This window comes from Podarcis filfolensis, assembly GCF_964270895.1.
Source record: "Podarcis filfolensis genome assembly, chromosome: 8".
NCBI classification, from domain to species: domain Eukaryota; kingdom Metazoa; phylum Chordata; class Lepidosauria; order Squamata; family Lacertidae; genus Podarcis; species Podarcis filfolensis.
The window spans coordinates 23,675,736-23,688,657 of record NC_139611.1 but is presented as its reverse complement, the minus strand read 5'-3'; the positions used below and the strand labels follow the sequence as shown (position 1 = coordinate 23,688,657).

The 12,922-nt window shown below is 48.3% G+C and overlaps 2 protein-coding genes across 2 annotated transcripts; both read right to left on the bottom strand.

The window, feature by feature from the left end:
- Positions 1 to 759: 759 nt before the first annotated feature.
- C1QB (complement C1q B chain) lies at positions 760 to 4,665 on the bottom strand. The gene is made up of 3 exons (XM_083628989.1): positions 4,506 to 4,665; positions 2,928 to 3,100; positions 760 to 1,615 (listed from the first exon to the last, which is right to left on the bottom strand). The coding sequence occupies exons 2-3, from the start codon at positions 3,097 to 3,099 to the stop codon at positions 1,044 to 1,046; spliced, it is 744 nt and encodes a 247-aa protein (XP_083485115.1). The 5' UTR covers position 3,100; positions 4,506 to 4,665; the 3' UTR covers positions 760 to 1,043.
- Positions 4,666 to 8,539: 3,874 nt separating this feature from the next.
- C1QC (complement C1q C chain) lies at positions 8,540 to 12,465 on the bottom strand. Its single transcript, XM_083628972.1, has 3 exons — positions 12,306 to 12,465; positions 10,729 to 10,913; positions 8,540 to 9,516 (listed from the first exon to the last, which is right to left on the bottom strand). The coding sequence occupies exons 1-3, from the start codon at positions 12,308 to 12,310 to the stop codon at positions 8,960 to 8,962; spliced, it is 747 nt and encodes a 248-aa protein (XP_083485098.1). The 5' UTR covers positions 12,311 to 12,465; the 3' UTR covers positions 8,540 to 8,959.
- Positions 12,466 to 12,922: the final 457 nt, after the last annotated feature.

The window sequence follows — 12,922 nt, the reverse complement described above, 5'->3', positions numbered from 1 at the left end:
GGAGAATAGAAAAATGTGAAGCTGCATTATATGGAGTGACACCTTTGATTCATCTAGTTCAGTACTATCTACGCTGACCGGCAGCAGTTCTCTGAGATTTTAGGCACAGTTCTCTCTCCAGCTGGAGATGCTGGGGATCAAAGTTCAAACCTTCTGCATGCAAAGTAGATGTTCTACCACTGAGGTACAGTTCTTCCCTGAAGAGGAGTGTGTTTGGGTCAGGAGCTTTGGAGACAGAGTTTGTGTGCTGGGCCAGCGGTAGTAACTCCTTTGGTGCCAATCATTACCAAAGCCAGAGGTGATCTTAGTTACTTTTTTAAGCTTCCCTTGGTTCTGAGGTCAATTTTAATGAACCTCTGAAAGTTGGTTTCCAAGCCCCTCTTGATTGAACTTTGCAGACGTCCTTATCCAGAATAACATCACATTCAGACCTTTCAGAGAAAGGAACTGCAAAAATGTGCTTCCCACGAAATTCACTAACTGAAAATGAGGGGGATCAGGGGGGTTTTGGGAGGGGGGAGGAGTGGGTTTTGTGACAGCTCTAAAAGAAATAAAGGCTTCCCCCACCCCAGCCATAGTACTGTTTATGTCAGGATCTAGAGTATATAAATTCCTTTTCTTGGAAACTTTCTTCCTGGCCAAGGCTTGCTAGACAGCAAGTGGGGTCAGCTATCCCTAGGTATCTGCTGCCACCTCGTGGTGACCAACAAAGCGATGCCTCTCATCCTTCCTGATGCAATCGACAATAACTCTCCAAACCAAAGTACAAGTGATTGTTTATTTGTTTACAAAGTTACCGCAGAGACTTCTTGTGATGGAGTTTTTTGGGGGAGGAGGGGGTTTGAAAAAGGTCGAGTGGTTATTGAAAGAACCTATCAATGATCACCCATTAAGGCTGCACCATTTCAGAGAGGCAAGGGCATTGCAGTTCCCATACCTTGTGCTCCATCCCTGGCCAGCTGTTTCCGAAGACCAGACCTGCAGCAGAGGGTGGAGTCTGGTGGAGAGAGCAAGCAGGAAAGCAGGTCCCCAGGTTCCTCTAGCTAAATGGGGAAGAGTAAGAACCCGGAGAAGATGCTGTCTGCCCCTTCCGTGCCCCCAATGAGCGAGTTCTTCTCTGTAGGCTCTAACCAGACCGACTCGCCCCTTTGCACGTGGAGAACCACACCGCCCGTGGTGACCTGGAAGGCATTGTAGACGTAGTCACAGAAGACTACGACCCTCTCACCCCGGCTGCCTTGCCCTTTCTTGATCTGGACACACAGGTTGCCCCGGGAGGTTACGTGGTAGGTGAAGTAGTAAATCCCGGTGATGTTGGAGACAAAACGCCCATAGCGGCTCTCGTAGTGGCCATTGACGTTGGTGTGGACACGGTCGAAGCGGATGGGTTGCGCACGCCGCGGCAGCATGGAGATTCCCCGGGAGGCCGAGAAGGCAGATTTGAGCGAGGTCTTGTAGTCACCAGATTCTCCTTTGGCTCCTTGCGGGCCAGGAGATCCTGGGGGGCCTTTGAACCCTGCTGGTCCTCTGGGCCCAACTTTGCCAGGGTAACCAGGCTCTCCTGGCTCCCCTGGTTCTCCAGAATCTCTGTTTGCTTCAACACCCCCAGGAGGACCTATGAGAAGTAGGAAAGAGGAAGGCAGAGGTGTTAAGTAGAACTGTTTAATGTATGTTGAATTGGAAGACAAATCTATAATGTGCCTCTATAGCACTGTGAAGCATGGCTAGAAATTTACATTGAAGCTGGAGAAGAGTCCGACAGGTTAATCATTAATGGAGTTGTAACATGGAACTGTATTTTTGTGCTTAAAGTCACAGGAAAGGGAGAGTATTACAGGTCTATGCGTATGCTAATCTGTAGGCATCTGTCTTGGGTGGAGTGCTCTCTTTGTTCCAAGCTAGTGAAGAGAATGGACATGTGAATCTCTGTCTCCCACAAACAGCCTGAGGCTAATGGAGGCTGCAATGGAGAAGAGATGGACCTTTGATTTTAAGCTCAAAATTCAAGATATTTGTAATCAATGGCATTATGCCCTTTGCTGGGATCAGTATAAGAAATTATGAATGTAACTTCTATCATTTTAAATTGTTTGGGAAAGAAAAGTTTTTGAACCATATTTTTGGACTGGATTTTTTTTTCCAACACAAGAGCCAGTTTTCATTCATCCAGCGGCTTCCAGGTGCACAATATTCACAATCCCAATAAGAGGTGTGGTGTGTGTGGAGAAACCTGTGTTATCAACTTGGTCAGGTCTGGCCCAGCATTGGAATCCTCACTCAGCCATGAAGCTCGCTGGGTGACCTTGGGCCTGTCGCAGGGCACCCTCAGCCTGACTGGCATTGTGGGTTTTTTGTGAGGATAAGATGGGGAAGGAGAAAATTGTACACACTGCCTTGGCCTCCTTGCAGGAAAGGGGGGGGTATCATAAATAAGGGAACGGTTTGTATGCGGAACTCCCAACCCCACCAATTGATAAATTAGAGCTGAGCTGAGAGCTCTTAAAAAATAATTTTAGCCAATGTTAACCCTACTCAGGGTAAACCAATTGAAATCAATGTGCATGGCTCACATAGGTTTCTTAATTGCAATGGGGTCTGCTCTGTCTCTGAGTAGGATTTGGTTGGATATAACTCTCTCTTTCTATCTCAAGCTGCTCCTGTGATGTTGAGAGAATGTGGCTCATGTCCTGGGAAATCACCATCAGCATGCCCTTCACAACAGAGGGTTATTACTAAGGCCCTCTCCTCAAAACTCCCTGCCGTCTCCCCACCACCATACTTGCTGCTTCCCTGCCTCCCCATCATGCAATAGATTGGCTCCCTGATAGGTTGGGACAGATTTCCAGCTCAGATGCTCACGTTGCACTGTGGACGAGAACCATAGTGAGAAAGAAACCATGCCCCCCGCCAAGTGAATGCCCCCTTACCTCGTTCACCCTTACTCCCTGGCACTCCATCATTGCCATCAGGGCCTGGGGCACCTGGCATGCCTGGAATTCCTGGGATGAGCTGGGGCCCCCGGCAAGTGTCAGCACCAACCAGCCAGGCTGCATTCAGGCACATCAGCATTGCCCATGCCAACCTCTTGGGACTCAGCATCCTGGAAAGGTAAAGGGAGAAAGCAGGAGCACCCAGCTGGGAGACCAGCAACGCACAAAAGCAAGAAGATGCACAAATATAGGATGGGGGACACCTGCCTTGATGGTGTGAAAAGGAATCTTAGGGGTCTTAGGGTTAGCCTGGAAAAGAGGAGAATGAGAGGAGATCTAATAGTCACCTTCAAATATCTCTGACACACTGAAGATGGACCAAGCTTGTTTTCTGTGGCTCCAGGGGGTAGGGGCTGAACCAATGGTTTCAAATGACAAGGAAGGAGATTCCAACTTAACATCAAGAAGAACACCCTCACGTACCCTCCAGCATTTCTCAGATGAAAATAGGGACGTTATAAGAAAAAGTGGCACATTCTGGGATCAAATCAGAAATGGGGACAGCTTCTGTAAATCCAGGGCTGTTCCTGGAAAATAGGGGCTCTTCAAGGGTCTACAGGTGTGCTTCCTCCAACTAGCTCAGTACTCTGACTTGGAAAAGCTGCAGCTTGGTGGCAGAGCATCTGCCTTGCATGCAGAAGGTCCCAGGTTCAATCCTTGGCATTTTCGGGAAGGGCTGGGAATGCCATGTGCCTGAAACCCTAGAGAGTGGCTTCCAGTCGGTGTGAACACTAATGGGCTTGATGGACTAATGCTCCCTGACTCAGTCTAAGGCAGCTTCCTGTGTTCCTATTATTTAGGAGGTGGCATTGTCTGTAGAGGAAATCTCTTCCCAGGCACATCAATTCCCTGGTGTCAACCCAGCTTTGCAAAATAAGCCTCTCTAGAGTCTCATCCCCTTTCCTTGACCACAGCAGTGACATCCCAAGGGTTATTGATGCTGCTGGATGAAATGAAGCATGGATCCTCACACAAGCTATCTGTCTTCTGCCGAACTAGCTTTCTCCTTTCTAAACTGGTGCTACCCTTTTGAACCATATCAGTCCATCACCGAGAGAATACTTCTGGTTGCCAATTTGCTTTGGGGCTAAATTCAGAGTGCTGGCCTTTCTGTTTTAGAAAGCCATGCCTTATTGGAACCCTTTTCCTGTATGAACAACACAGCGAGAGAGATTCTAGCATGGTGCTGCTCCGTGTGCTTTAGTGTTGTAGTCATCGGTGGTAGAGAACCTGCTTTGCATGCAGAAGGTCCTGGGTTCAATCTCCTGCATTGCCAGGTAGTGCTGGGAGAGATCCCTGGTCTGAAATCCTGGAGAGATGCTGCCAATCAGTGTAGGCAATACTGAGCTAGATGGACTAGTGGTCTGACTTGGGGCAAGACAGCTTCCTATCTACCAGTGCCCTCTTTGGATCTTCCTCTGGAGATGTTCTGGCCAGCAGCCATCAATTTCTCACCCCTCCAAAGGCTAGTCTTGAATGCAAGGGGAAATAATTCAATGAATGCCTTTCTCTTACCTTGCAGTGTCTCAAAGAATCTCTGGACAACAAGACTCGCCACACTCCAGGCCCACACTGAGGATGCTCACACAGCAGAGACAGGAAGAAACACCTCCCCCCATGAGATATGTGGTGTCTGCCTCCCTCCTATCTCCCAGGGTTTGCAACAGAAGGGAAATTGGAGTTTGCTTCCCTTTTTTCCATTTGGCTCCCCTCCTTCTCCCTCCTTCCACAAACACACCAGTACTTTCACATCCACACAGCACGGGGAAGTGCGGTGCTATTTCTGGGGGCCTTTTGTGCAAGCTGCGCAAGAAATATGGGGAACCTGCCCTTGCCTGGTCAGGCGTTTTCCGAGCAAAGGCATTTTCCCAATGGCTTGCGGTTTGGCGGAAACCCACAAGGGCACAGCTGGTGCTTCTGGGCTTGAGGATGCTCTGTGGGTGTCAGCACTCTTTTCAGCCATGAGAACGTAAGGAGAGTCATGCTGGATTTGGCCAAAGGCCCAACTTGTACACTAACCTGCTCAGAGTGGCCAACCAGATGCCTCAATGGAAAGACAGCAAATAGGACCTGAGTGCAACAGCAACTCTCCCCACCAGTGATTCCCAACAACGGGTACTCAGAGGCCTACTGCTTCTGACAGTGGAGGGGTAACATAGTCACTTTGTTGTTGTTTAGTCATTTAGTCATGTCCGACTCTTCGTGACCCCATGGACCAGAGCACGCCAGGCACTCCTGTCTTCCACTGCCTCCCGCAGTTTGGTCAAACTCATGCTGGTAGCTTCCAGAACACTGTCCAACCATCTCATCCTCTGTCATCCCCTTCTCCTTGTGCCCTCCATCTTTCGCAACATCAGGGTCTTTTCCAGGGAGTCTTCTCTTCTCATGACATGGCCAAAGTATTGGAGCTGAGGCTCCAATACTTTATGTACCTCTTAACTGAGTTTTTATCCACTAATCCAAGTTAGAGACCATCACTGCCTCTTGTGGGAGACCACACCCTCCCTGTGTGAACATTCTTTTGTCTTACCTGAATGAGCCAACATTTGGCTTCACTGGGTGTTCTCAAGTCCCAAGGTAGAATTATAGAATTGTAGAATGGAAAGGGCCCCCAGGAACATCTAACCCAATACAGGAACCACAGGTAAATAATCCCCGACAGGTGACCATCCAACTTCTGCTTAAAAACCTCCAGCAGTTTGGGTCATACCCTCTGGAGCAGCAGAAAACATGCTTGCTCCACCTTCCATGTGGGAACCCATCAGATATCAGGAGAAATTCGCTCTAAAATGCTGGTGAATTCTTACGAGGACTTTTTTTAAAGAAAAGAAAAGAAGAAAGGATTGAAAGCTGATGTGTAAATGTGGAGAACGGCATTTATTGGGGAAGAGAGGAACAAAACCAAAATAGACTCACCTCTCCCTCCTTCTAAGTAGACGTGTATAGGGTTGTACCATAAACATAGTATTGTTAGGTTGCCAAATGTATTGTAAAGGCCTGGGAAATTGCTTTTGTATTTTCTTTATTTGTTTATTGAAAACCACCCTAAAGCTATTTATTTAGTTTCTGGGCCCAATTCAAAGTGCTGGTTTTGACCTATAAAACCTTAAATGGTTCAGGACTGCAGTACCTCAAGGACTGCCTCTTTCCATATGAACCTATCCAGTCCCTGAGATCACCTTCTGAGGCTCTTCTTTGTGTGGTTCCTCCTCGAGAGGTCTGGAGGGCGGCAACATGAGAATGGGCCTTCTCGGAAGTGGCTCCCTGCCTGTGGGATGCTTCCCCAGGGAAGTTCTCCTGGAGCCTTCATTGTACAACCTTGTTCCTTTTTAACCAGGCCTTTGGTTGATCTGATTTACATCCTATGCCCTTTTAAAATGTGTTTTTTGTGTGGAGCGGAGCTATGGGGTTGTTGTTTTTATTATTATTGTGTATTTTGTGGTTTTATATCTTGATTTTGTTCTGCGAACCGCCCTGAAATCCCCGGGCATAGGGCGATATATAACTAAAATAAAATAAAATAAAGCTATGTGTATACTGTTGTTCTGTTATGACCTGAATGGGCTTCTGCAGAAGTCACAGCTAAAGGATCCCAAACAGATGGTCACCCAAACTCTGTTTAAAAAAACAGAAGGAGAGTCTACCACCTTTCACTGTTAAACAGCTCTTGCCACCAGAAAGTTCTTCCTAATGTTTAGCATGAATCTGACCTAAGCTTGATGGACTAAGGGTCTGACTCTATAAAGCAGCTTCCTCTGTTCCTATGTGCTAACTGTTCTGATGATGAAAAATGAGGCAGTGTGGTTTGAAGGGGTAAAATCCTAGAATTGTAGAGTTGGAACCGTCTAGTCCAAGGACCACCTAGTCCAACAGCCTGCAATGAAGGAATCACAGCTAAAGAACCCCTGACAGATAACCATCCAATGTCTGTTTAAAAACCTCCAGAGGAGAGCCCACCATCCACCATTATTCTACTGACAAATAGCTTTGTCAGAAAGTTCTCCTTAGTGTTTAGTTGGAATCTCCTTTCTTGTAACTTAAATCCATTGGTCCTACCCTCTGGAGCAGCAGAAAACAAGCTGGCTCCACCTTCCATGGGACAGCCCTTCAGATACTTGAAGATCACCATCGAGCCACCTCTCAGTCTTCTCTTCTCCATTCTAAATATACCCAACTCCCAAACCTACACAGCCCACTAGCCCCTTTTCCTCTTAGCCAGCGGATGGGATCACAGTGGGCTTTGCTTCAGCTCTGAAGTGCAATTGACACTTAGAGCAAAGTTCTCATTCTGGACAGGGTGGTGGTGGAAGAAGAAGAAGAAGGGTTTGGACTTGATATCCCGCCTTTCACTCCCCTTCAGGAGTCTCAAAGCGGCTAACAATCTCCTTTCCCTTCCTCCCCCACAACAAACACTCTGTGAGGTGAGTGAGGCTGAGAGACTTCAAAGAAGTGTGACTGGCCCAAGGTCACCCAGCAGCTGTATGTGGAGGAGCGGAGACACGAACCCGGTTCCCCAGATTACGAGACTACCGCTCTTAACCACTACACCACACTGGCTCTCAGGAAGGAAGATCCCTGCAGTTGCTCCTTCTCTGGTTGATAGATAGGGCCAGACTGGTCTTCTCCTTGGCATGGTGCTCTTACTAAGAGGCAGGAGATGCAACCTCATAGTGGCTCTTCCACCTTTAGCTGTTGGCAGAGTCCAAAGCGTGCTTCCCTTCCACTTTGGAATGCCAGGACACTTAGCAGCACAAACTAGATCAGAGCTGCATCACACTTGCAGCAGGTTCAAACCAGTGACAGCCAACCGGTGGCCCTCCAGCTGCTTTCGGGTCCAAACTCCCATCAGCCCCAGCCGGCATGGCTCAGTGCTCAGGGATGATGGGAGTCACAGTCCAAAAGCATCTGCAGGCTGTCAGGTTGGGGAAGGCTTGTTCAAACCTTTTCTCTTAACAACATTTTTTGGAGAGGTGTCTCCAAATTCTAGTGTGGTGTCAGGTTTAGAGTGTCAGACTAGGAGCTGGAAGGCCAGAGTTCAAATCCTTCACTTGGCCATGAAGCTCATGGAGAGAAATTGGGCCAGTTGCTACCTCTCAGCTTAACCTACCTCACAGGGTTGTTGTGGGGATTAAATTAGGAGTGTGGGAGAGCTTTGTGCACTACCCTGAGCTCCTTGGAGAAAAAGGTGTGACACAAATGCAATAAATAAACCAATATTTGACCTAGGGGACACTAGAAAGGTACTTTTCCAGTAGTACAATCCTATCAATTTAGAAGGAAGCCCCATTGTGTTCAGTGTTAACTCCCTCTGGAAACTCCCAAACTGAAAAGGCAAAGCTGTGATTTGGTTGTGGCTGATTTCTCATTTTTATTTTCATTTCTTTTTATTTCAGTGGCATGCTTTGAGTCTTTGGGGAAAGCAGCCAGAAGATAATAGAGACCTGTTTTGAATTAATAAGCCTTTGTTTCCAAAGCGGACACAAACCTTTTAGATCCCTTTTGCATCCTGCTGTTTTAGAGTGTTTTAAAAATTCACACATTCATAAATATGAAGCCAAAAAAAGAGTTGCTTTATTGAGCATGTTTTTCTTTCTTTCACAACAGCTAAGACATGGTGGAACAAGGATGAAGAATAAGAATGATAAAAGTAGCTGCACCTCAAAGCTTGGGGAAGACTCATAGCATTGCAGAGTTGGAAAATATCCCACCTAGTCCCTCTACAATGTGTTGTAGCTTCTGGTGGGGAAGCTATCAGATAAACATTCTGGAGAGAAGTGGAAGACCTGGAAAGGGTTAAGCACTCAAATGATTTGGGTGTGGGGAAAGCTGCTGCCCCAGAAAGGGTTAAGCACATCCCCTCCCCATGCCGAATTTAAGACTGGAAAAATGAGAAACAAACAAAAAAAAAGTGTCCATCCCAAGCTTGAAGGCATGGAAGGAAAGCTGTGCTCATCTGCTCCACCAAGAATCTAGTCTGGGAAGAGAAGGAAGCCTGAGAAGACACTATCAGATCCCCCAATGCCCACCATGCCATTGTAGTCATTGACTGCCAGCCACACCTGGTGCCCCTGCTTCATCTGAAGCAGGATGCCGCCCGAGCTGACTTGCTTGTCATTGGACATGTGGTCACAGAAGCTGGCCACCTTGTCCCGGTTCAGGTACATGTTGACGCAGAGGTTGGCCGTCTGGGACGTGTGGTAGGTGAAGTAGTAGAGGCCGGGGATACGACATGTGAACTTGCCATTGTTGAGGTCATAGTCCTGGTTAATGTTGGTGATGGCCCTGTTGAAGACGACGGGGGCGTTCTTGGCAGGGTACTGGGCCGTCTGACGCATCACCGTGAAGGCTGACTGGTGGTTCCGCTTGTAGCCGCCCGGCTCCCCTGGTTCACCCCTGTCCCCCTTGGGGCCGGGCTCCCCTGGAGGTCCAGCAGCGCCTCGAGGCCCATTCTTCCCCACATGACCAGGAGCTCCAGGTTCTCCTTCCTCTCCCTTGGGACCTCGACTTCCAGGAATGGCTGGTGGGCCTGCAGAGGACCAAAGGAGTGAAGGTCGTGATTGGAGAAAGGAAAGAAAGGATGAATCAGGAGGATGGGGATGAAGGACACAACCATCCCTTCCACCACACTGCTTCCTGTCTGTGCCAAATCTGGGGCTGCCATACACACTCAGCTTCTTATGGAGCAAAATGTGCTTTCGAAGCTCCCTAGCTGGAGAACTACCCAGGGATGTTCCAACTAGTGAAGATAAAAGGGAGACACATGGGCTGCTTGATCTGATCATGGGCTGCCTATTCCTTGTGGAGGGCTATTATTATTTTTAATTGCATTTATATCCCACCTTTCCCCCCAAGGGTCCCTGTTCCTCATTTAATCCCCACAACAACTCTGTGAGGTGGGTTAGGCTGAGAGGCCCAAATCACACCCAGTGAGATTCTTGGCCAAGTGAGGATTTGAACCCTGGTCTCCTGGTTCTAATCCAACACTCTAACCACTACACCACACTGGCTCTCACTGGCTCACTAGGTGTACTGTTACAGAAGTTGGTACTCCAGGGAGCTTGCCATGTCACCCTCTTATGGGCAATATCCTCTCCCTCTCCCATCTTGACTTGAAGTTAAGGTGATTGAATGTTGTCTTAAATAGCTATTTCTCCTCTCTATGGCAGTCCCATGGAATAGGGTGGGGAGCTAGATCCAGCCTGACAACGTTATAAAGTCTAGTGTCAACTTCTGGTTGTCACACTTGCAAGAGGAGAAAAAAGAGCCTTGCTGTCAGTGCCAATCAGCTGATTGCACACTGACAGTGAGCCCTGCTTTGTCCTTTTGCAGTTGTGACTTGGAGTCAAATCATCCCTGCAAATGGATGTTTCTTCCCCTCTACAGACTGGCAAAGCTGCCTGCAAAGGAAAATAAGTTTCTTTGCAGGTGCAATTTGAATCAAAACTCTGCACGACTTGTTGTCAGCACCGATCAGCTGATCGACTGTCAGCAAGCAACGCTTGCCAAGGAACAACCAGGAGTACACATTAGCTCCTGATTATTTCTTCTCAGCAGAGTCTTTACCTTCCAAACACCTGCCAATATACATGACTCAGGGTGTGGGGCCGGTGAAAGTGTTTTAGAGAAAAGGACCTCATGGTCCAAATCAAGAACCCTGGCTTGCCTTAATTAGGCCCATAGACCATGGGAGGAGGAGAAAGAGGAGGAGGATGGGGAGGAGAAGGAAGAAGATGCTTACCTGGCTCTCCCTTAGATCCTTTCAGCCCATCTCTGCCATCCTTTCCTGGAGGGCCAGGCACACCAGGAAGTCCTGGTGCTCCATAGCAGAAGTGTGGAGGATCAGCTCCTGTAGACGATTCCATCAGTATCAAGAAAAGGAGGAGGCACCCCCAGCTGAAGAACCTCCCCGTGTCCATCTTTGTTCTGCAGAGACAAGCAAAGGAAGCAGCAGGAGGCAAGGCTTAGGGTCACAGATGCCTCACCAGGCTGGATAAGAAGGAAAGAAGTGGTCCCTTGGCAGTGCAACACCCTTAAAAGTTTCATAAAAAGAAAACACTGTCCCTGTTATCTCCAGCAGACCTCACCCAGGGGACAGTGAACATCAGGTTTAGGCAGGAGGAAGGTGGGTGAATGTGGCCATTCAAGCAGTTCTATCTGGCCCTTAATACTCTGCCCAAGGCATGCATCCCTCTCAGGCCACATCCTTCCCTGGCTGTGCTCTGCAGCCTGCTCTGTTGGCTTTACCTGGCTGAATATATCATCGAAGTGTGATAATGCCTCTTGCTTTCCTGGATGGAGGATGGTATGCATGTGTGACTACACCCATCACTGGTGTGCAGGCCCCAGAAACCTGTCATTGAGAGAATGTGGCCCATGGACTGAAAAAGTCTCTCCACTCCTGCCTTACCCAGCCACTCAGCAAAAGATGTAAGCAGCTTGTTCATCATACCAATTAATTATCTATTGTACCTTGTATTTTCAACAGAAACAATTACAGGGGGGAAAAATGGGTCAAAGCAGGCTAGTGGAAGGAGCTTCTCTCTCTCCCTCCCTCCCTCCCTCCCTCCCTCCCTCCCTCCCCTCCTCCTCCTCCTTTTCCTCCCTCTCATGGAATCCAAAATAAAGTTGCCAAATGACTGGAAAAAGCCAGCCTGGACTGCTCTTCTGTTTTCAGCGTCAGCCTGATCTTAAGAAAGTGCTGGACAGTGATGTTTATTTCCATCATGCTGCAGAAGAAGTTTCGTCTGTTTGCTCCTGTATATCAAACTGCTTTCAGAGACAGAGCTACTGTATCCAACTCAGAAGCTGGCACCTCTGCACCCCAAAAGATGGAAGGAGGCAGGCAGGCAGGCTGACTGGCTGGCTGGCTGGCTAACTGGAGGAAAGGCCTTCTCACTCTCATCTTCTCTCCTTTGGCTGAGCTTGAGATCTTGTTAACTCTCTGCAGACTGCCTGTGTTTTCATTTTATCCTACTGCTTCAGGAGAGTTACCCTTGGAGCGCAGAAGCAGAAGGGGAGGCATGTTTAACCCATTCCAGGCCTGCAGCTTCTCCCCCTCAAGTCTTTTCAGCTGCTGTCCAAGATCTTCATTCAAGAATTTCCCCAACTCCTGCTGTTAGGGCTGGGTGGATCTGGCCATTTTGGTTTCTCCCAGTCTCCCATTTTCCCAATTCTAAATCCACTTCTCCTTCTCTGTCAGGACCTCCCTAGCCCTTCCAGTGCCCAATGCTTTCTTCTGGGACTCCCCCAGCCCTCCAAGGACATCCCAGGGGGTCAATGCTGTTGGTGGAGAAGCCCTGAGATGACCACTCTTACCTCATTGGGTTCCAGCTGGACTCTCGCAGCCTGAAGGCAACTTGGAGGTGTCAGAGAGCTGCAGGCCAACTCGGTGTGGAGTAGAGCACTCCGTTTGCAACATCACCACCCACAACAGGGAAGTTGGTGGCCTGGGAGAATTAGGAAGTAGACCATCCCCTTTCCTGGTTTCATGGCATTCATCTGCAAACTCTCTGGTCAACAATTATTTTAAAAAACACAAAACACAAATCCAGCATTTTTTTTTTATTAAGAGTCCTATTTTCCTTTAGAGAAGAACATAAGAATCTTCATTATGCCCACTTGATCCTTTTGTCCATCTAGCCCAGAGTTGTCTACACTGACAGTCAATGGCTTCCCAGAGTTTCAGAAGGGTCCCCAGCCCTGCATAATGCAGGGTCATTCTGTTTGAAAAGTGCATGCTTTACCACTAACCCACAACCCTTTCATTAAGACATGGGAGGGAACCTCAGGTCTAGGAACCCAAGGTGGCTTTCCAGGTCTCTCTACTTGATCCTCAGAACTCTCCCCAGGCAACAAGCCCTCTCCCTAGGCTTCAGCCCTCACTTGTCCTGCTTTGTACCCTAATTGTTTCCCCTGCTTGCAAGGTGGTCAAG